Source organism: Sciurus carolinensis, chromosome 6 (genome assembly GCF_902686445.1).
Source record: "Sciurus carolinensis chromosome 6, mSciCar1.2, whole genome shotgun sequence".
Lineage (NCBI taxonomy): Eukaryota > Metazoa > Chordata > Mammalia > Rodentia > Sciuridae > Sciurus > Sciurus carolinensis.
In genome coordinates this window covers 68,754,525-68,779,272 of record NC_062218.1, presented here as the reverse complement: position 1 = coordinate 68,779,272, position 24,748 = coordinate 68,754,525, and the positions used below count along the sequence as shown (strand labels likewise).

Below are 24,748 nucleotides of genomic sequence, written 5' to 3'. Positions count from 1 at the left end.
TGGATAAAAAAGAAAGATCCAACAATATGTTGCCTGCAAGAGACTCATCTCTTAGAAAGAGATACCCATAGACTAAAGGTGAAAGGATGGGAAAAAACTTACCATGCACATGGACCCAGCAAAAAAGCTGGGGTATCCATCCTCATTTCAGATAAAGTGGACTTCAAGCCAAAGTTAATCAGAAGGGATAAAGAAGGACATTTCATAATGCTTAAGGGAACCATAAATCAGCAAGACATAACAATCATAAATATCTATGCCCCAAACAGTGGCTCACCCATGTATGTCAAACAAATCCTTCTCAATTTCAGAAATCAAATAGACCACAATACAATAATACTAGGTGATTTTAACACGCCTCTCTCACCACTGGACAGATCTTCCAAACAAAAATTGAACAAAGAAACCATAGATCTCAATAACACAATCAATAATTTAGACTTAACAGACATTTATAGAATATACCATCCAACGAAGAGTGAATACACTTTCTTCTCAGCAGCACATGGATCCTTCTCTAAAATAGACCATATATTATGCCACAAAGCTAATGTTAGCAAATACAAGAAGATAGAGACACTTCCTTGTATTTTATCAGACCATAATGGATTGAAACTAGAAATAAATGAAAGAGCAAAAAACAGAAATTACTCCAACACCTGGAGATTAAACAATATGCTATTATATGAGGAATGGATAACAGAAGATATTAGGAAGGAAATTAAAAAATTCTTAGAGGTAAACGAAAACAAAGAAACATCGTATCAAATCTCTGGGACACTATGAAAGCGGTACTTAGAGGAAGATTTATTTCATGGAGCGCATTTAATAAAAGAAGTAAAACTCAAAAAATAAATGACCTAACACTACAGCTCAAAGCCCTAGAATAAGAAGAACAGACCAACACCAAAAGTAGTAGAAGACAGGAAATAGTTAAACTCAGAGCTGAAATCAACGAAATTGAAACGAAAGAAATAATACAAAAAATTGACAAAATAAATAGTTGGTTCTTCGAAAAAATAAACAAAATTGATAAACCTTTAGTCACACTAACAAAGAGAAGACGAGAGAAAACCCAAATCACCAAAATTCGGAATGAACAAGGAAATATCACAACAGACACGACTGAAATACAAAACATAATTAGAAGCTATTTTGAAAATCTATATTCCAACAAAATAGAAAATTTCGAAGATATCAACAAGTTTCTAGAGACCTATGAATTGCCTAAACTAAACAAGAAGGACATACACAATTTAAATAGACCAATTTCAAGTAATGAAATAGAAGAAGTCATCAAAAGCCTACCAACAAAGAAAAGTCCAGGACCTGATGGTTTCTCAGCCGAGTTCTACAAAACCTTTAAAGAAGAGCTCATTCCAATACTTTTCAAAGTATTCCATGAAATAGAAGAGGAGGGAACCCTCCCAAACTCATTCTACGAAGCCAATATCACCCTGATACCTAAACCAGACAGAGACACATCGAGGAAAGAAAATTTCAGACCAATATCCTTAATGAACATCGACGCAAAAATTCTCAACAAAATTTTAGCAAATCGCATACAAAAATGTATTAAAAAGATAGTGCACCATGATCAAGTGGGTTTCATCCCAGGGATGCAAGGTTGGTTCAACATCAGGAAATCAATAAATGTAATTCACCATATCAACAGACTTAAAGTCAAGAATCACATGATTATTTCAATAGATGCAGAAAAAGCATTTGATAAAATACAGCACCCCTTCATGCTCAAAACACTAGAAAAAATAGGGATAGTGGGAACATTCCTTAACATTGTAAAGGCCATCTATGCTAAGCCCATGGCTAATATTATTCTTAATGGTGAAAAACTGAAAGCATTCCCCCTAAAAACTGGAACAAGGCAGGGATGCCCTCTCTCACCACTCCTATTCAATATCGTCCTTGAAACTCTAGCCAGAGCAATTAGACAGACCAAAGAAATTAAAGGGATACGAATTGGAAAAGAAGAACTCAAACTATCCCTATTTGCTGATGATATGATTATATACTTAGAGGAACCAGGAAATTCCACCAGAAAACTCTTAGAACTCTTAAGTGAATTCAGTAAAGTAGCAGGATACAAGATCAATGCTCATAAATCCAATGCATTTTATACATAAGTGATGAATCTTCAGAAAGAGAAGTTAGGAAAACTACTCCATTCACAATAGCCTCGAAAAAAATAAAATACTTGGGAATCAATCTCACAAAAGAGGTGAAAGACCTCTACAATGAGAACTACAGAACACTAAAGAAAGAAATTAAGGAATACCTTAGAAGATGGAAAGATCTCCCATGTTCCTGGATAGACAGAATTAATATTGTCAAAATGGCCATACTACCAAAAGTGCTATACAGATTCAATGCAATTCCAATTAAAATCCCAATGATGTACCTTACAGAAGTAGAACAAGCAATCATGAAATTCATCTGGAAGAATAAGAAACCCAGAATTGCTAAAGCAATCCTTCGCAGGAAAAATGAAGCAGGGGGTATTGCAATACCTGAACTTCAACTGTACTACAAAGCAATAGTAACAAAAACGGCATGGTATTGGTACCAAAATAGAGAGGTAGATCAATGGTACCGAATAGAGGACACGGACACAAACCCAAACAAATATAATTTCCTCATACTAGACAAAGGGGCCAAAAATATGCAATGGAGAAAAGATAGCCTCTTCAACAAATGGTGCTGGGAAAATTGGAAATCCATATGCAACAAAATGAAACTAAACCCATATCTCTCACCGTGCACAAAACTAAACTCAAAATGGATTAAGGACCTCGGAATCAGACCAGAGACCCTGCATCTTATAGAAGAAAAAGTAGGTCCAGATCTTCAACATGTCGGCTTAGGACCAGACTTTCTCAACAGGACTCCCATAGCACAAGAAATAAAAGCAAGAATCAACAACTGGGATAGATTCAAACTAAAAAGCTTTCTCTCAGCAAAGGAAACTATCAGCAATGGGAAGAAAGAGCCTACAGAGTGGGAGAAAATCTTTGCCAATCATACTTCAGATAGAGCACTAATCTCCAGAATCTATAAAGAACTCAAAAAACTCAACACCAAGACTACAAATAATCCAATCGACAAATGGTCTAAGGAAATGAATAGACACTTCACAGAAGAAGACCTACAAACAATCAACAAACATATGGAAAAATGTTCAACATCTCTAGTAATAAAAGAAATGCAAATCAAAACCACCCTAAGATTCCATCTCACCCCAATCAGAATGGCGATTATCAAGAACACAAGCAACAACAGGTGTTGGCGAGGATGTGGGGAAAAAGGTACACTCATACATTGCTGGTGGGGTTGCAAATTAGTGCAACCACTCTGGAAGGCAGTATGGAGATTCCTTAAAAAACTTGGAATGGAACTACCATTTGACCCAGCTATCCCACTCCTTGGCCTATACCCAAAGGACTTAAAATCAGCATACTACAGAGATACAGCCACATCAATGTTCATTGCTGCTCAATTCACCATAGCCAGATTGTGGAACCAACCTAGATGCCCTTCAGTTGATGAATGGATAAAGAAACTGTGGCATATATATACAATGGAATATTACTCAGCCATAAAGAATGATAAAATTATGGCATTTGCAAGCAAATGGACGAAATTGGAGAATATCATGCTAAATGAGATAAGCCAATCTCAAAAAACCAAAGGAAGAATGATCTCGCTGATAAGTGGATGATGATACATAATGGGGCTTGGAGGGGTTAGTTTTAGGGTTAGAGTGAGGGTTAGAGAGGGGGGCAAGTATGGGGGAAGGAAGGACTGTATAGAGGGAAAAGAGGGATGGGAGGGGTGGGGGGAAGGGAAAAAAATAACAGAATGAATCAACCAACATCACCCTATGTAAACGTATGATTACACAAATGGTATGCCTTTACTCTATGTACAAACAGAGAAAGAACATGTATCCCATTTGTTCACAATAAAATAAAAAAAAAAAAAAAGTTAATGACAATAAATCTTGGACCACCGTCAGGGATTGGTTAACAACAGTTCCGTGAACGCTTGCCATATAGTCCTCTGGGACTCTTGCCTGCATGAAACCCCTGGGCCTTGCTGACTTTTAAGCTGATTGGTTCCCACCTAGCCTTCACCCTACGTAAAAGCTGTGTGACTTCCTCAATAAACGAGTTCCTGCTGTGACTTGTCTCCCTGACGCGTCTGATTGTCCTCCGCCTGGAGGGCTGGGTGCGGGTGGTCAGTTGGCCCTACCTTTCCTGGTCTGGTCTTCTTGGGGAGTGCTCCCTTTCCTTGTCGCTGGTCGAGAAGAGCAAGGGGGCTAAAGACCCCAACATCCCATAACCTTGATTGTTGCTCAATTTCAAATTATTAAAATAAATAAAATTACTAATACAAAGGAGAGTGAAAATGAAAGAATATATTGGGTTACTATAAAACAAAAACCTTCTGTTAACATTTGCTGAATGTAGGCAATTAAGGAAGTTACTGATATGTAAATAGGCTAGGGCTCTAATGGAAAACAATGTTTTAGTCAGCTTTTTTTTGCTGTGACCGAAATACCCCACAAGAACAATTTAGAGAAGTCAAAGTTTATTTGAGGTTCACAGTTTCAGATGTCTTGGTTCTTAGTTGATTCCACTGTTCTGGACCCAAAGTAGGCAGTACATCACGGGGGAAGGGCCCCATGGAAGAAAGCTGCTCATGCTCAGGTCAGGAAGGAGGGGACAGGAAGGAAGGTGCCACAGAAAGAACAATCCTTATAGGGCACACTCTCCAGAGACCCACCTCCCCCAGCTATGCCCCAGTGATCACCCAGTTAATCCACTTGAACTGGGTTGAATGGATTAAGGTATATCTCTCATTATCCCATCATTTACTTCTGAATATTCCTACGTTAACAGGAGCCTTGGAGGGACACTTCATATCCAAACCATAAACACAAACCAAGAGAGAAATGCTCTCTAGAAATGGCAATATTTTACATAAAATTTCTCAAGAAAACACTAGTATGGCTATTATATTCACCTCTCCCCTCCCCCTTCCCCCTTTCTCAAATGCCAGAACTTTAGAGGAATTTAAAATTCTTATTAAATACACACAGTCCTTGGGTGAGAAATTGTTACCTAAGAAAAGCTGTCTGATATAAATACACTATGAGATTCTGAATCTAAGGAAAGAAAATCAGTTACAGCCAGTATAGAAGAGTTCCAATTTTATCTTTCTGAATAAATAAATATGAATAAATAAATCAGTAAGGGAACACATGAGCATTGCTAAAGCACTGAGATTGATTTTTCTCTTGCCTAAATGCCACTTAGACAATGTTTTGCTCTGGAGGTCTTCATTTCTTACACTTTGATGAAAAGCTGCTGCCCTCCTGCTAGTCATATTACTTCTCTGGATAAATGAATACCTTCAGTGAGGTCTCGCTTTGTCTCAAAGTCATGACATCTTTAACATGACATTTCTTCTGTGTTGGGGGCAGAAAGCATTGTGGTAACATTTAGCACTGTTCTATGTAACATTTTATGTGTGCATAAAAACATGTTATATGACTATTGGATAACAACAAGGGACGAACAAAAGAACAAGATAGCTATATTGCTCTGCATGGAGGAAGCAATAGGGATGGGGAGAAAACAGGAGAGAAGGATGGACCCTTATGGAGGTATGTTAACAATGGGAAATTTTTGTAGTAGAAAATCCAGACGACTTTAAAGAACTGAGTTATGATAAGTCAAGTACAAGTTTTTGGCTTTCTGTGAGGAGAATAGCCTCTCTCTAACCCACATTGTCAATAAATTTTGCTACACACAGAAATGAGTGTTTTTGTCATAGAAATCAAAGAAAAAGAAAAAAGATCCATGCTTGGGGTGGCATAAAGGCGAGAAAGAACAAAGTTAGACTTCATAAAACAGGGGTGAGACAGAGCCCGGTAGAAACAGGAATTCAAAGTATCTGTGAAAATGTGTCCTACAAAAATTCATAAAAATCTTCAGAACAGCATCAAGCTTAGACCAAGCATAGGGTGATTTATTGAATAAATTTGGGAGGAAAAAAAGGATCAGTTTAGCTAATAATCTGGTTATACATGATACCGTGCCAATTCATCATGAGCTGATTTTACAGTGGAATAACAATAACCATAGAGCTTCCACATGTGCTTGCTTTCCTAGGCACCTGGAAACTGTGCTGATTGCTGTGCTTCATTTTATTTATTTCCAATAGTATGATGAGAAAGTAAGTTGCTTGGCATGGCTTCTGTAGCAATCAACTATTCTCATGCTCACAGGACACTAGTGCACTCAATTAAACTGTCCTTCCAAAGGTTTCAGGGTGGTTGCCTTAGCTCTAGCCTGCAGACTGGATTCAGTTCTGATCTATATATAGGTCATCAGAGGTCTAGGTGGAAGGAACAGCAGCTCCCTGGGGTGTTCACCTCATGGTAGAGATTAGACTGTTCCCAAAGGGACAAGCAGAAGCATGTAATGACTTTTTACTCCTAGGCTCAAAACTTGCAAATTTATCCACATTTACAGGTCAAAGCATCAACAAATGGTACGGTGAGGAGCAAATAATTACTGAGAATAGTTTCATCTTCCAGAGTAAACTGATCACTCCTCCATAAACTTAGTTCCTCAGAGACATAGATCATATTGTCCGTCTTTTGGGGGAGTGGAACAAAATTGTTTCCAATATTATTTCATAGGAACCTCTGGAAAATTTCACATGCTTGAATTCTGTAAATGCAAGGCACAATGACAAAGTAATCATCCTTGGACATTCTTCTCCCATCATCACTACCATTTTGTCCCAATAGTCTCTAGAATTCTCATGAAGTTTTCACTTAGATCATATATATGAGACAGAACACTGTCTGAAAGTATTCTCCTGACCATTTGATAAGACCAAGTGAAAATATGTTGCTTTATATTCTTTCAAGGATGTATATTTTCTACCAACAATGGCTAACTTTCTAAAGTCTCATGTTTAAAAAGATTGATTTTTTCAGTATTTAGGACTGGATCCAGGCCTTGACATCCTAAGCAAGTGCTCTACCACTTAACTACATGCCCAGGCTTTTTTTTTTTTTTTTTTTTTTTTTTTTAATTTTGAGACAGGGATTTAGGTTGCACAGGCTGGCCTCAAAGTTGGGATCCTCCAACCTTAGCCACCTGAATAGCACACCTGTAAGCACATCACACTTGACCTAAAATTTTTTTATTTAAAAAATTTATAGTACTTGGTTGACACAGATCAGATATTCATACTATCACTAAAACTTTTCAGTGATTGGAAAACACAGTTAATGTAGATAAGGCTTTTAGCTCTATGCAATGTCATTTTAATGAAATTTTAAAATTATAAAAATTACGTAACTTAAAATGATAAAAGTGGGTTTATTTTCCCATAATATTAAAAAGTTTAATCATCTATGCCAATCTAGATTAAAGCTCTCCTGAAATAGTCTTTTAATGTCAGTGTTAACTAGTGATAAACTTGCTAACTGAAAATAATGAAAATGAATAGAAATTTTCTCTGCAGAAAATACTCTAACTTCCTTATTAAATTGGTATTTTCTTATTTTACAGAGCCCTTCAACTAATATGACCTCAAAAAAGAGGCAGTGATTTCTAAGGACATGTATGTCCTAGAGCTAGCTCAAGAATATTTAAGTATCAAGACCATTCCTGGTACTGGCTACTTAATCTTCCATAGTAAACCTACTCACTCCACTGTAAACTTAGTTCCTCAGAGACACATACATATTACATCTCTTTTAGGGAGTGGAACAAAAGGGTTTTCAATATTATTCAGCAGGAACCTCCTCCATGGGTCACCTGTAGGAAAGTGCTGTGTATTCATATACAGACAACCTAAAGTCTGTGGGAGCAAAGATTACAGGCTACCCCTGACCAACAGGAAAGAGAAAGCAATGGATAAATACTTCTTCTTTCTATCTTTGCATCTATAATTATGAAAAAATTTTCAAAAGATTTCTCAGAAGATTCTGGTAGGATGGAGCATGTGTCATCCTCAGAGGTGGCCAACTTGATAAGGCATTCTAGTATTGGCTTCTTTTTCTCTCCTGTTTTATACTCCTGTCACACATTCTTGCTTCTCAGGATCGCATCTCCAAATATATTACTTTTGTACAAACCCTTGTCCCAGGCTCACCTTTTGTAGGAAAGAAAGACAATAGTGGGTAAGTGAATGGCTATGTGGTTATATAAGTTGGCCATTGTTGGTAAGTATTATTTAAGTAACCACGACACATATGTTTCAAGGTATTCTTTTTTAATTGACTTAGAAAAAAGAATCATTTTAGGTTAACTCATAAAACACAAATGAAATCTGCTATTCTGAAAAGCATTCATTAGGAGTTTTCAGATCAGTGAGGAAAATTTTAAAGGCAGACAAAAATTACAAAAGAATGCATGACTAGTTCTTTTAAGATTATTCATCTTCCCTTACAAAACCATTAGAATGAGTACAAAATGTAACTACCTGTGTTCTGGGTTTCCTAACTAATAGGTAATTTCATAAAGCGTTGCCTAAATTTAGATGTCAGTTATTTACTTTCATTTGATAGAGCCCGTAAATAATACTGAATGTGTGAGTGACAGAGACCTGAAAGAATGAGGGTTGCATGTTCTTCAGGACAGTCTAGCAAGAGGCCCTTTGATTGGGCTTCTTTACCATTCCCAGGGAATTTCTTAGGTAGTCCCCACGACCTATTTTGTTTTTTCCTGTAAGACCATACTTTACCAAGAAAGTGCTGTTAGAATTGCACAGCTCAATTCTTTTTATTACATAACTTAGCTCACTATTAACATTCTATAATGCCCCTGACCAACACTGCTCCTGGGGGTACCTTCTAACGAGTCTCACTCGTTCCCATGATTCACATTTACAAATTTAGGTATGAACCCCATACCCCACCTCCTGTACCTCTGTAGCCTCATCTGATCCTATGCAGATAGCCTCCTCAGCTCATTCTCCAGCCCCTTCCAATTCCTAATCTCTCGGTTGAACTTTTTATGGGTCCTCACTCATAACTTTAAATTTTTGTTTTATTTTTTGCCAGTGGTCCTACTGTAACAGTTAGTTATAAAGTGGTTTCAGGCCCCAGTCATAGTGCAACTTCCACTTATGTACTTCATTTTTGAGAGAGACTCCTAATTTCATTTACTAGAACATATGCTTGACAGCAACAGGGCATTTATCAATCTCCATAGATATATTTATTTATCTATCTGTATTATTTATATAGAGATATACTTATTAAATATATTTATATATCTATGTAGTTCACTGCCACTTCTAGTGCCCAGTAGAGAGACTGGCACAAATGCTTAACAAATATTTTTGAGTGGACAGATTATACTTTAATTCTCCACATGGCCCAGTTCTGTATTTTGTGTATAACTGATCCTTAATAAACATTTGTTCAATCTGGCTTAGCCAATAAAGAATTGCTTAGCTCAAAACCAGTCCTGTATTTTATAAATTTTAGTAATAGGCCACTAAGCAGAACGTTTCTGAAGTAGTTTCCTGACCTTTTAAAACTGCATAATAAAGACATCTCTTCCTGAGAGAGGACTTTTTCTTTCATGAACTTCCCTAATGAGGCCTGGGCCACACCATCTGCTGCCAGGACCAAGAATTATAAAATTTAAACTGAAAAACCTTCAGATATGTAATCTCCTTGTTTTAGAGGTAAGGCTACTAAGGTTGAAAAGCCATACTGCATGCATTGTAATTAATTTTCTGTGCCTTACATTTCCTTGTTCTGCTGAACTGATTTGTTTTAGAGTATAAACAATGGAAAATGTGAGGAAAAACACAGCATGGAATGGCAAGATGTGGGCATCTTAACACCAGCTGAAGTACTCTACCCATATAGGACAGAGAAAACCATGTCTTCTACTTTCTCTACATCGATATAAATGAGAAGCTCATGATTATAGGCTTATTACACTCTGTTCTAACCAAATGAACCAAATGAACCAGACTGAAAAGATGTTATGGTTTAGACATGGTGTCCCCCAAAAGCTCACATGTGAGACAATGCAAGAAGGTTTTTGAGTAGTAACTGGAGGCAGGTTGGGCGTGGCTGGAGGATGTGGTTCACTGGGCGTGTGGCTTTGGGGTATATATTTGCATCTGGAAAGTGGAATCTCTCTCTCTGCTTCTTGATCATCATGTGAGCTTCTTCCCTCTGCCACACTTTTCTGCCATGATGTTCAGGCTCACCATGAGTCCCAAGGAATGGAGCTTGCTGTCTGTGGATTGAGACCTCTGAAACCATGAGCCCCCAAATAAACTTTTCCTCCTCTACAGTTGTTCTGGTTGGAATCTTTTAGGAATGGTGGCAAAAAAAGTTGACTAAAACAGTTTTCTATTTAATTAAAAAAAATACTTAAGGACCTACTATGTGATGAACATGCATTTATTTGTTCAAGAAATACTAAGCTTCTATGAAGCCAGTCCTGATATTGGAACTGGGGACACAGAAATAACTCAGATGGCTACTCTCTCTAGTATGATTGGGTTAACTTTCCACAAGAAAGACAGATGGGGGATGGGTAGAAGGAAAGAGTGGTACACGAAAAAATAATTACAGAGTATGACATGCACAGTGAAGAAAACATCCCAGTGGGACAGAAAGTGTCTGGGGGTTGTGTATACAACTTTAAAAAGGATATCAAGGAGAAAGCACCCCTGAGGAGACATCTGCTTCTTGAATTGAAAGAAAATAAACCAACCATCAGTATAGCAGTTCTGAGACCTAGCCTACTCAAGGGGAGAGTAAGGGGCAGGTGAGTAAAGAGATAGAGGCAGAAAATCAGGCTGGGGAAGTAGGATGGTAAAAAACCTGTAGGCCATGATATAATGTGTACTTGATTCAAAGGACAATGGGTCTTTACTCAGGCATGAAATTACTTTTGTCTAAGATTTTAAAATTCGGTTTGGTTGGACTGTAGAGAAGTAGGAGACTAAGCAGGGAGACCAGTTATGCCACAGTTGTCGTGGAGCAGAGTTAGATAAAAGCACCAAGGAGAATTCCAGGGTTTTAGCAAGTGGGTAAATGGTAGTGAAATTTCCTAGATGAGGAAGACTGGAAAAGAAATGACAGTTGGGATATAATCATATCTTTGCTTTGGGTGTGCTAAAACATCCAAAGAAAGGTATAAGAAGGGAAATGTATTTATCCATATCTGTAAATCATGCCAAGATGCATCAAGAATTGATACAAAGAAATAATTTTCAGAATTTTTAGGAAATCGTTTTGTAAAAAATTAATAACAAATTATATATATATGCATATGTGTATATTTGACTATAAATCTGAATATAGAGAGGACTATACTGACTTTGGTGATAAAAGCACATAGAAGATATCTAAACCACAATCTAAGGTGACCTAGGGTGATGTGTGGGAATGAGAAGAGGGCTAGAACCTGAGCCCAAGGCAATTAAACATTTAACTGTTTGACAAAGGAGAAGGGATCAGCTAAAAAAAAGAGTGACCAGAAAGAAGGAAGACTACAAAGATATATGCTACTGCAAAAGTCAAGTGGAAGAAATATTTCCCGAGGAGAAGTGACTAATTATTTGAAATGTGCTGAGGACTGAGAATGAATCAACCATTGGAGTTGTCAACACTGTGGTCATTGTTCACTGCAAATATTAACTTTGAGTAGTCTGCACACAATGCATGTTCAATAGGAGAGAAGTGAAGATATAATGAGAGGTTAGGGAGTTGAATCAGTAAATACAACAAAAATAGTACAGGTATTAATGGTGATAGGAAAAAATCTGAATCTTCAAGGTCCTCATGCATGTAAGACAAAATCAACCATCCTTGAAAAATATGCTTTTTTATTTTGACACAGAAGAGGTTTGCATTTACCTTAGTAAGCACTTTTTAAAGATATGTTACTATAATAAAGGGAAAAGTTGAGCTAAATAACATTTTATTAAGAACGCAAATTTTTCAATGTATCAAAGATTCCATTATCAGGTTTTCAGACTATTAACATACAAACTAAAAAATATAATTTATGTAGCATACCACAGACTGAGATGCTCAAACATATTGTTCAGAATACGAATATTCAAAAAGAGTTGTAGACATTTTGAAAGATGTTTTCTTTGTCCTGTATCCAAAATCTTCCTAAACAGGATGGTTACAGAGTATAATGTGTGTAAAGGAATAATAATAAACTCCCCCTTTGCAAGGAAAGTCTCATATTTCATATAATTATAGTCATGGTGAATGAATAGTTTAGAATAATGTACCACTGTTATCAGATCACATCTTCATATACATGTGCAATCCACTTGCACAAGAGCTTCAACTAGATGTATATATAATTAAGTTATAAGTTGCAGTAACAGTTGCTACTGGATTGAAATTTTGCCTTTTCACTTTAAAGAAATGAATAGAAAACATAGTCAAACATCAACGTACTTTCTTGGAACTGCTAAATCTCATCAAAGAGGTCTTCTGGACTGCTGTTCCTTAGTGTTTCTAAAGACATGTTTTCAGCTGAGATGTGCTCCTTTTCCAATGTCTCAGGTAGTGAAGAATCGCGTCTGGAGTTAAAAAAAATAATAATTAAAATAGTTTTATTTAAAAAAAATTCTATCACAGAGTAAAAGAAAATGAAAACACATATAAATGAAATGACATTTAAATCTGGCTTCAGAATGATTTAGAGGTTTATTTCCTTCTGCTAGTAACTGTTAAGAAAAGAGTCATGAAAGAAACTTTATTTAATTATTTAGAATTAATCTGCCTCTATTCTGAGTTACCAGATGTTCAAGGGCCTATAACAAGTCATAATCAAGGTCAGGATGTAAAATATCCTATTCTCTGTGTTGTAATCACGTCTATACCAGATATCAGAAGGTTTTGCAAGCCATTCCTTTACTGATTCCATTAACATTTACCTTTTTTTTCCTTTAGTTCCCTTAAATTCTATCTATAGCCATGCATTTTAATCTCTTAGTAGCAGAAAGTTCTGATTATATGAATTTCTTCTAGGCCAGATGATTAATTGTATATAACTTAAAATGAATCTTCCTTCCCATTTATAGTGGTTGCTTCACATTTATGGCTGTTAGTCCACATTCATTTACTGAATCTACATATTTTCATTTAGTAAACTCAATTTTATGTAGGTACAGCCTGTAGTTTCTACTACACTGGACTGACCTCTGTCTATATGTCCATGTTTTCTTTAGTCCAAGGATAAAAGGCTTGTTCATTGCCATGATCACTGCCAACTGGTCCTTGGAAGAGTGAGCTGGAAAATAAAAGAGCTCAACCAGAAGTAGTGCTTAGGAACACATATCCTTGTATAACCTAATCAGTGGTTTTCCATGGAACCCAAATAATATATGCTTAATAACAGGTGGCTTCACAGGCAATTCTGATAAGGTTGAGTCAACCCAGTCACACTTGGTAATACTGCCATATATCTAATTTGAAAGGCATGGAGTGAGGGAATCACAGTTACTTGGTATAGCTGGAAGAGCAGGGGACTTGACATTAGCATACACAGGTTTGAAACTTGGTCTACTTCTACTAGTGATATGATTTTAGGCAAGTCATTTAAACCAACTGGATTTCTGTTCTCCCACTGCAAAACAGATAATAATATATTCCTCAAAAGAGGTCTAAAGATTAAATGAGGTGACGTAAATGAAAATGCTTACAAATTCCTATAAAAGACTTGAAAATTATTATTATTAGCTACTAATATTGTTATGTTGTAAATGATATAACAGCTCCTGCTAATAACAGAATAACCAACTAAAATTAAAATATCAACTGTGTTTATTTAGATGATGTGTATTTTAATCATTTATTTAGTTAGTTAGCAGTGCTGACCTACCATTCCCAGTCAAATGATGAATATTTAAAAATCCTACACTCATACTTAGTTGTACAGATTATTACAAATTAATCCACCACAGTGTCCTTCTTGGCCTCCTGACTGCACACAATTAACCATGGATGGCTAACCCAAGACCTGGGATGTGTTCTGCCATATCCTGAGCAAGCAAAGTTCAGACAATAATATCCTCACAGGAATGCAAAGGTGCTAGGCATTATTACATTGTCAAGATTACTTTGGGAATGCAAAGTTAAATTAACAAAAAAATACAGGTGTAATTCTTAAACATGCAATTAAATATCCAAAAATATATTCCACAGGAGGAGAAAATGATATGGTATAGAGTAAATTATAATTATTACATGCACAAGTTTTCAACACCAACTGAAAACACATAAAACATTTTTCTCTGGTCCTAAATGTCTTGGGGTTATTGTTACTCCTAATAGGCAAAAGGGAGAATTGAATTATTTCAATTAAAAATTCAGACTTGGAAAGACCTCTGTAATTTTGTTCATTGTCTAGACATCATAAAGCCAGAACACAGAGATCTATCAATTTTGTTTTTAAAAAATCAGCAAGAAGCAAAAGGACCACTCTGAAGTGACAAGTCTTAAGGAAACAGATTCCTTGTGCTCTGTTTATGATTCTCATCTCATTCTAAAAGTCATGAGGTGCTAAAGAAATAGATTTGACTCTTGTTCAAAGTGCCTAGTCATAGTAGATGCTCAGTAAAAACTCTTCAATGAAAGATTATTTCTCAGTAGCTTTTATATCTACAGTAAATCAACAGAGTAAATGTAGAATTCTCCTCACAGCCATTAAAAAAAAGTTTAAGGATGTTCATAAGTGATAAATGTTTAAGATCATTTATAAATTCTGAAAAGCATAGAATATAAGGAATATCATTATCCTATTTTGCATTACTGTAAAATTTGCATTTTTGTATTTTCACTGCATTTTTATAAAATGGTATTATTTTATGTATTTTTAGTTCTGCAACTTCATATTTTTACTCTACAATATGTTTGAGATGTCTTTGCATGCTGAAAAATTTAGATCTGTATTTACCATCCAAACTTAGATCTAAATTTATCATTAATTTAACCTGGATGTACTATTAGTCTACTGATAAATATTTGAGTTAGTGCCATTCTTAAAAGCTCTCATAAACAACACAATAATTAATATCCTCCTAAATATATTTTAGCATGTTTATCGTTTTTTTTTCATGAACAGGTTTGTTACAAGAAATCATGCTTAGAGGTGAAATCTGAAAACCAACAACTGAGAGAACCTGTATTAGAAGTCTTATTAGAAAGAGAATGAAACAAGTTAATTTGAAACTTGGGAGTTCTCCCCTATTTAAATTACAGTCATTAGTTATGGTTCAATTTAAATTGTATACTCTCCACAAATATCTTTTATTTGACTTTCCACATTCAGTCTTATTTTTCTTTCCTCTGATCATTTAAAGTACCTAATATTGAATCCTAAATTTCAGCATATAGTTTTATTCATTTAATCAATATTTGTTGAGAATACACTATGAATAACAGCTCACACTGTTTGGTAACTATAATAAATGTGAAAAATGTAATATGATTTTGGGGCTCATAAAGTTTTCAGTTAAGCATTTAATTTTATCTAATTTTAAAAAATGTGTCAGTTCATCCTAAAAAATGTATAAATAGCTTGAAGATAAGAACTATGCCATGTAACTTGTTCACAAAGAGTGATTTATCCCTTTAGAAATCCATAAATATTATATCATTATTTAGGGTTCAGGTAGATTTTCAGATAGTTTTTCCTGGGTAATATGATTCAATAGGAGGAGTTCTAATTCCAGGATCAGGAGAATCTCATTTATGCTCCACAACATTGAGATTTTGGCCAGGTCACTGCACCTTTAAGAATTTCAATTTCTTAATTTAATCTGTGGAAAGTTAGAATTAGTATACTTGACCTTGGGGTTCTTTCAGTGCCTGAATTCTGAAATAGTTATGTTCACGTAATTGAGCATAGATTGCTTTACAAGATATAACTTCTCAAAAATATTAGTGGAATAAAATAAATAACATTAATTAAGGAGGAAAGGATAATGACATAAGACACTATAGAGTTAAAGGCTGAAGCACACAGTTTATTTTCAAATTAAGGAAATAAAATGAAACCTCTTCAGATGATGACAACCTGATTTTTGTTCTCAATAATATAACTATAGAAATTCCTATGTCCTATTAATTTCATACAGAATTAAAACACACATATACATAGACATACTTGAATAAAAAATGTACTAAAATCATCTAATTAATAATGAATAATGTGGATCACAGGCTAGATTTGTTAGAAGTATCCCACCAAGGGAAAGTTTCTGTAAAGGGTTATGCATAATTTACTTCTCTTTTAAACTTTCTGGGAGATGCATTATCAATATATTTCAAAATGATATTTTCACATTTTGTTAAGATGTTTTCTCAACCAAGCTTAAAATGATATAACCATGACTGGAATAGCAATCTTCTCTTATTTAGATAAGAAGCATTAGTATTATTTGGAGATAATTACTTATATTTTATAACATATTCTGAGAACAATATTTATAAAACATGCTAAAGTGTCAACAAGAGCAAAAGGAGAGGTTCACAAAAGTGCTTAATGATTGATGGTATTGTGACACTTAAAAAGTCATGCTCATTTCTGACACAAACAGTGGTGCTGAAATGAAAAAATCAATTTTTATTGATTGACTTAACTACATCTCTACCTAACCAAAAGACCTGGGATGTGTTTTGTTTAATCCTAAGTAGATATAGGTGAAATTCAATTCCAATCTTTAAAGTTTTTAGAACAAAGTAAAAGAGAATGTCTTTAGTATCTTGGGATAAGGAAGTTTGTTTAAGATAGGAACAAAAAACCATTTAGATAAAAATGGATGAATTCAATCATTAAAATAAGTGCTTCTATTCATCTATGGACACCTTAAGGAGATATAAAGGCATGTCACAAACTGTGAGGAGTAGAGCAACACATGCTACTGACAAAAGATGAGCACCACAAGAACTCCTACAGACAAGTTTTTAAAACCCAGAATAATTTAAAAACATGTCAAAAGACTATAGGAACTTCCCATAAAAGAGGACAGTGGGGGTAAATAAGCTTGCAATAATAATCTCAATTTTACTAGTGAACCAGAAAATAAAAACTAAAACTGTGAAATTTTTATACCAGATTAGCAAAATTTAAAACATGTAACAACATCAAAGATTTCAGAGGATGCCAAATAACTAGATACATTATTGCTGGTGGGATTACAAACATTTAAAACCACTTTGGAAAATCATTTGTCAATAACTATCAGGTATATAAGATGTATACATTTATAACTCAGGAATTCCCCTCCTAGGAATACACTAAGAAAAAACATTTGCATGTGTGTGTCAAGAGATATACACACAAAGATGCATTGTTTATAATAGTAAAAAATTAAAAACTACACAAATGTCTCTTGAAAGGAAAATGGACATATAAATTATTGAATTTTCACACAATGGAATACGTAGTTATGCACATACATGAATTATAAACATGGTAAAAGCAAAGGAGCAAGGCACAAAAAAATACACATGCTATGATTCTACTTATTTAACTTTAAGTAAGTTCAAAAATACACAAAACTCAGCAACACCAATCTTTGAAGAATGGTGTGTGTATGTGTATTTGCACTGTATCAGTGTATCACAATAGTTCTGGGATCTTATCCCTCTTCCGTGAGAGGACAGAGGATCTTTTTAGCTTCTCTGTGAAAATGTCTCAGATTTCTGGTTTGTAGCTTTATTCATGGTGAAGATGGAGATACAGAAGAGGAGTAGGTTTAATCTGAGGTACAAACAGTTCAGTTTTAGACATGGTGAATAACTCTAAAGTACCAACAGGACATGTAAATGAAGACAAGATGTTGAGCACGTAATTATATAGGTATAGCATTCAGAAGATTTCTGATGTTGATGTACAGAAAAAGTAGTCACTGTCATATCACTCATAACTAAAGGCAAACGAATGATTCCAAAAGATTAATCAAAGAAGAGTCTTATCAAAAAAAAAAAAAAAAAGGCTTAGCCTCACCAGTGGAGATTAAAATTGCAGGGTCAGTCAGCTAAAGAAAGAAATGAGAGATTGAAAAGGAGTGATTCTAGGGCGATAAGGAAAATCGGGGAGGAGTTTTGAAACAAGGCAAAGGCTGAATTTATTTTGTATGCCCACAGTTTGTGCTGCTTCCACTGACCACCCACATTCTGGCTCTCTATACGACACTGCTGCCTAATCTGCAGAGTGTAAGTAAATTGTTTTATGCCTCGTGAATTATCTACAGTAGAGAAGAATAACCTGAAAGGATACTGTTATGCTCATGATTTATTACAGATTAGAACAGACACTGTTTTTTGTAGGGGGAAGAATGAAGTCCTAAATTCTTGGATTATGGCGTTACAGCAAAAATGTACCAAATAGCCAACTCCTGCCTAGACTTGAAGGCAGGGTATTTTGAGCTAGCTGTTTCTCTTATTTTAAAATAAAAATGTGTATATACAGTACAAATTTATTTTACTGAAAAATCCTTTGGCATCTGTCTACCCATTACACTTTCCTCTGGGAGTTGGGACAAAGCTCAGACATGGGGAGATGGTTAAAGATGAGAAGTAAGGTACCTCAATGTACTAGGTGAGAATCAGACCTGAGCATTGACTGGGACATACCTTATTTGGCAATAATAAAAGCCAAATATTTTATGGCCTGATTTTAGGACACAGAAAATCAAATATTCATCAAAACAACCTCAAAAAATTACCAAATCAAAACATTAGCTACTTTGTTTTGTTAAATATTAAATATTAAACAACAGCTATCATATTGACCTTAACAGAGTACTCCTTATTGAATACAGTTGATTATAGAAACATCTTTTCAATAGAAATGCACTTCAAAATTTGACATCACCAAAGTTACCACTGTATTTTCAAATTAAATGGTACAATGTTTAAAAATATTTGACATTAGGATAAACAGGATAAGTAGCTTACAAATTTCTAGTTGACCTTATAAAAACCAAAAGCATCTCCTAAATAAATTAACAGACCGAAGCCATCAGGATCCAGTAAAACCAGTGTTGCACATTGTCTGGAATTCAATGGGACTAGACGTCATTTCACTGGCATGAGAAAGTGTAAGAAGAGAAGCTGACTCTTCCTTTCTGGCACCCAAAGTGGCAAATAAAAGAAACTGCATTACTTATTTTCAACTAAATTCCTAAAGATATTTTCTTCTAATAAACATGTCCTTATTCTTTAAATTGATGAAGTACAAGATAAACATGGAAATATGCTTTGAAATGTTATTTTAAATCAAACAAGGAAAAGAGAATAGGGGTTTGTTTAATGCTAAATGTACTTTATAGATACTGGGTAAGGATGAAAATTCTAAATTTTCCTATAAAGCACACCTATTGGGAATTTGAAAATAAGGTTATCTAATACTATATAGTTTAACTGCAAATCAATCATTAAGATAAATATATTCATAATCCAGAAGGTTGCCAATCATTTATGAAGGAATTTCATAAAAATAAATTAGAAGATTTTTTCATTCTTGCTGTACTTGGCTCAGATAAATAATATTGTCAAGGCAATTCATTAGATAACTTATACTAAAGTCCATACACATTTAAAAAGATTAATACCTGAAGTATTAATCTACCTTAAACTCTATTTGTTCTTCATTTATTGTAAGTTTGAAATGGTATAGTTTACATTTGCTATTGGTGATCTATGCTTATGAAAGTAGAAAACTATTGTCTTCATATAAAGTTATTCTCTATAACTTTAACTGTAAGAGAGTTTAGGTCATCCATGAGATTTATGCTACAAAGGAAGCCTCCCCCACTAGCCTGGAAGATTCTCAAGTGGGGGGGGTCTGTTTCATTTGACCTGGTACAATATGTGGCACACAAATGTTCCACTGAGTGCATATAGTAACTAAGAACAAATGACTAAATGAATGAGATAAAGAGTATTAATAAGGACACTCAATAAAGTTAAGCAACTTGTCCAAACTCACACATGGAAGTGGGCAGGCAGACAAGCTGGTGGTGGTACCAGGGTTTTAGCCTACATTTCTCTCACTCCCAAATCCCTATCCTATGTGACACCAGTGAATAGGAGCCATTAAATCCTGTTTTTATTCTAGAAGATGTTTCTTCTCAGGAAGAAGTTGGATGCATGTAGTGTGTCTCAAAAAGTGGTTTTGTTAAATACACTAAAAAAATGAGATCTGTGGTATAAAATGTTTGGTAAATATTTCTTTTCTTCCACTAAGTTCTCTAATTGTTTCAAGTGCATATTATACATTAAAAAACATAAAGTTATAGTATAAATAATTAAAATTTTAAGAAAAACTAAAGGTGCAGAAGAATGTGTGTAGAAAACTAGAGTGTGTACATGTATCATATGTGTGCATATACATCTTTGTGTGTGTGTGTGTGTGCGTGTAGGTGTTACGTATTCTGACGCCACCACCAGCTTGTCTGCCTACCCACTTCCATGCTTACTACCTGTTTGGGCAAGTTGCTTAACGTTACTGAGCCTCCTTATTAATACTCTCTACCTTGCTTTTTAGTAATTTATTGATTAGTACTATAAACACTCAGTGGAACATTTGTGTGCCAAATATTGTGCAGGTCAAATAAAGTGGACCCTCCACTTGAGAAGGTACTAGGCTAGTGAGGGAGCCTTTATTGTAGCACACTAAGCAGTGTGTGTGTATGTTAGGGGTGTGTGTGAGTGCCTTATGTCTAGAACAGCTCTGGAAGGATATATGAATGACTGGTAATGGTGAGGAGAGATTTGTAGCAAAAGAACAGGATAACTTTTGTTAAATATGCTCTTAACATTGGGCCTTAAAAAAATCTTATAGACTATATTTAAAAAGAAACGCTTTTTTAATAGGAAAAAAGGGAGCTTGTTTAACAGATGTTCCAAATAAACTTGGTTGCCTCTTTTCTCACACTTTGTAATCTATCAACACCCTAAACATTCTCCAGAATAGGCTGCATCCCTTGTTTTCTTGAGAATGCAACTTCTACCAGCCTGAAACCCAAAACTTACTGATCTAATGAAAGAAAATAGAAAGAAGAGAGAACTCTACTTTGGGTTCCTAAGAGAAGTGGAAACACATGTGCAGACAGTAATACCAGCCATAGAGGTTAGTGATTTCTAATGAACCTGAGGTCAAGAATGATAGTTTCACCACAGTCTGGAACCAACTGTTTTAGTTTCCTATGGCTGCTGTGACAAATTACCACCATGTAGTGCCTTAGAATAAAATTTATCATTTTATACTTCTAGAGGCCACAAGTCTGTAGAGATCTCACTGGCTAAAATCCAGGTGTTGGCAGGGCTGTGTTCATCTCTGGAAGGCTGAGTTGGAGAAGCCATTTCCTTGCTTTTTCCAACTTCTCAAGGCCACACCCTTTCTGTATTCAAAGTCAGCAATAGTGGGCATCTTTCTCACCTCACTGCATGCTGACTCTACTTGCTTTGTCATATCTTCTTCTCTGACTTTCCTCTTCTGCTTCTCTCTGCCACTTAAGAACTTTTGTGACTACACTGGACTCACCTGAATAATTTTGGATAATTCTGCTATTTTAAGGTGAGTTAATTTGCAACCTTGATTTCCCTTTGCCATGTGGTCTAACATATTTTCAGATTCTAGGGATAAGACCTGGACATTTGAGGGGAGGCATTAACCTCACAACCACTTCAGCCTTAGTGAGGACTCAACTTTTATTCCAATCTACCAGAATAAATTGTTTCAGGAAAACTAGAGAAACAGGATGAGTAAGAGCAGGAAATTCAAGACCCAAAGCTAAAAGAAACCTTTAAGTTGGATGGAAGGGAGATCTACAATGTCTGTGGAATATGATCCAAAGCTCAAAAAATGTACATTATGTCTTTTCTAGAGATTGATGGAACCAGAATCATGAAGAAAGGATGGTGACTACTATCATCCATATCTACCCACCCACTATTTATTGAGTGCCCATCACTGGTTAGAGATAGCCAGAGTGTTGGGGTAGAAAAGTGAGGCATCAATCCAAGGCAGAAATAATACTCAGCAGCTGAATGCCCCTAAATACATGTTCACAGTCGCTCTTGTCTTTGGGATAACAAAAAAGAACAGTGTCTTTCACTACAATGGTTTTAGAAAGTAAAGTTATTAAAGAATTATCATAGGGTTCTGGGGAGATAGCTCAGTTGGTAGAGCGCTTGCCTTGCAAGCACAAGGCCCTGGGTTCGATCCCCAGCACCACAAAAAAAAAAAAAAAGAAAGAAAAAAAAAGAATTATCATAGGCACATATCTGTGCAGTGTCACACAGGGCCACAGCTTAGAAGGGCTTCATACTTGGAGTAATGTTCTGCTGAATATTTTCTAGACTTTCCATGCAATGGGTGACTAGAATTATTCTGCATCATGAATTTTAAAAGAAGTCATACTATTTTGTAAGATCACCAATATCATATAATAGCTTTTATATAAAGCAAATATATAACATATATAAAATAAAAACAAAACAAAACTATTTCTTAACAAGATGCAATAATTCAACTTGGTATTAAAGGTAAATGTAAAAAGAATCACTGTTCCAATTATGGGAGATCTTTTGTCCTAAGGACATTTGTCAGAAAACAGAACACTGGAAAAAGGCAGATGGAAATAATCTATAAAATATTGTGGCCTTTGAGTTAAAAAGATTAAACTTTTCATATAATGTTAAAAATACAGTCAAACTTTAAAGTAAAACCAAGATGTATAGGGAAGAAGAATTCTTTTAAAACATTTCACTGTGTCCCACTGTGGGTAGGGATTCACTGTGTAGAAAAGGCAGTACAAGCCATGGAGGATGTAGATGGTCTGTGTGCTCAGATTTAATGGAGAAAGGTCAACCTACCCCCTCCCTGGAAAAGTCTTTTACATGTATAGTATTATGATTCCAATAAAAGTCTATGTGTCACTACTAAGCTTTTATTTTTCACACTAAAAACATGTGAACTAATCTCAAACATTATTTAAGTCAATCGAATTCATACAGAAAGCTGTTGACTGCAGTTATGTTCTCATAACTATATTAACTAAGAACACTGTGTACACTCTCACTGTGACATCTTTATGCTTATATAAATTACAATATTTTTCAAGATTCTATATTAAATCAATGTTTATTTTGAGGAAGCAGAGTAAGTATAACATATGGTTCCATTAGTGCATTAATCAATACAGTGTGGTCTTATTTCTATAATTGTCCAATTGCAACCAATTGCATAAGAAAAACATAAGAATGAGGTTATTTAATCATAATGTTCCAAAATTGTAGTGGAGGAAGCTTTTACATGTTATTCAGAAATATTAACAAATTTACTAAAATCAATGGTTTGTAAAAGCATTGGTTTAATTCGCTAAAACTCAGAATTTGCTGTAGCATTTAATTATTATGATTTGAATCTAAACAATTCAAACAATCATTTTTTTAAAGCAGGACCTGCTTTGATATCATAAGACAGCTATACATCTCAGCCTTGATTGTTTTCTAAACTATATAACTATCACCGTTCTTGCCTTTTCTTTCTTTTTCCTTTAGCCTAATTTCATATTGCTGCTAATTGGTTATCTTTCTAATGACAAATCTGATTGTAGTTTCCAGTCCTATAAGGCTCTGTTAAAATTCAGCACAGTAAAACAACCACAGCAAAAATCACTGCATAATTTCTAGATTCATATTTATCATTCTGGCTGTAACTCTCCAATGTTCTTTCACACCAAGCTTGCCATACACCAAATACATTTTTCTTTCTAAGTCATACCTTTCCACATACTTCCCTCCACTTTAGGACTCTTCAAGCTTCTAAGTAGTCTTTTACTCATCATTCAAAGACAAATTAAAATGTCACTGCTTCTGTGAGGTATTTCAATCATCTCCCAGGAGAGACAGTCATGATCTCCTATTTGCCCAAAGTATATCTTAAATCAAGTAGATCTTTGTTCTAGGAACTAAAGTTATGTTATAAGTCACTCCAAATCTATTGGCATAAAACAAAGATCATTTTACTATGCTCATATTTTTAATGAGTCAGCATTCTGGACAGAGCATAGGAGAGATGGTGTGTCTCTGTTCCATGGTATTGTGGCCTTTGCTGGGAATACTAGAAAACTGTGAGTGACACAAAATCTGGAAGCTATTCAAAAGTTCATTCACTTATATCTGGTGCTTGGGTCGGAAGGCCTCAAAGGCTCCATCTGTCTACTGGAGAGTCCATCTCCATGGTCCTGGTTTCCTGAAAACATGGCAGCCTCGGGGTAGTCAAACTTCTTAAATAAAGCTTAAGGCTCTAAGTGTAAGGTTATCTTTTCTGAAGCAGCCTTTATAAATCCCATAGTATTACTGCTCCTGTATTCCACTGTATACATCAGTTGAAAATCCCACCCACATTCAAAAGGAAGGGACAAAGAAACCACCTCTTGAAGCCGTGTCAATCACAGACTTTAATTTTGTACATCTCTGTTACTTATATTGTACTCACCTTGAGAACAGGCATTATAACTTAAAACCATTGTTTCTTTCAAAATTTGACACAATGCCACAGAATAAAGAAAAAAAAATCTCTATTTAATAAACTGACTTCTATTGAGAGTATTTGCCTTTTTTTCCTCTTCAAGTGGAATGTGAAAAAAGCTATTGATGATTTAATATGTGATTTACACAGAATAA

At 35.1% G+C, this 24,748-nt stretch overlaps 1 protein-coding gene across 3 annotated transcripts in view; it reads right to left on the bottom strand.

Annotated features, from left to right (window-relative positions):
• Nucleotides 1–10,362: 10,362 nt before the first annotated feature.
• The window catches only part of Xrcc4 (X-ray repair cross complementing 4), a 278,220-nt gene continuing 263,834 nt past the window's right edge, over nucleotides 10,363–24,748 (bottom strand). For 2 of the 3 annotated variants that reach the window (XM_047556340.1, XM_047556339.1), the window contains exon 8: nucleotides 10,365–12,621. In XM_047556340.1, coding sequence (XP_047412296.1) covers nucleotides 12,510–12,621 — 112 coding nt within the window. In that variant the 3' untranslated portion in view covers nucleotides 10,365–12,509. Of the gene's footprint in view, nucleotides 12,622–13,243; nucleotides 13,335–24,748 lie in introns of all 3 variants that reach the window. The other variant, XM_047556341.1, reaches the window with a different exon arrangement.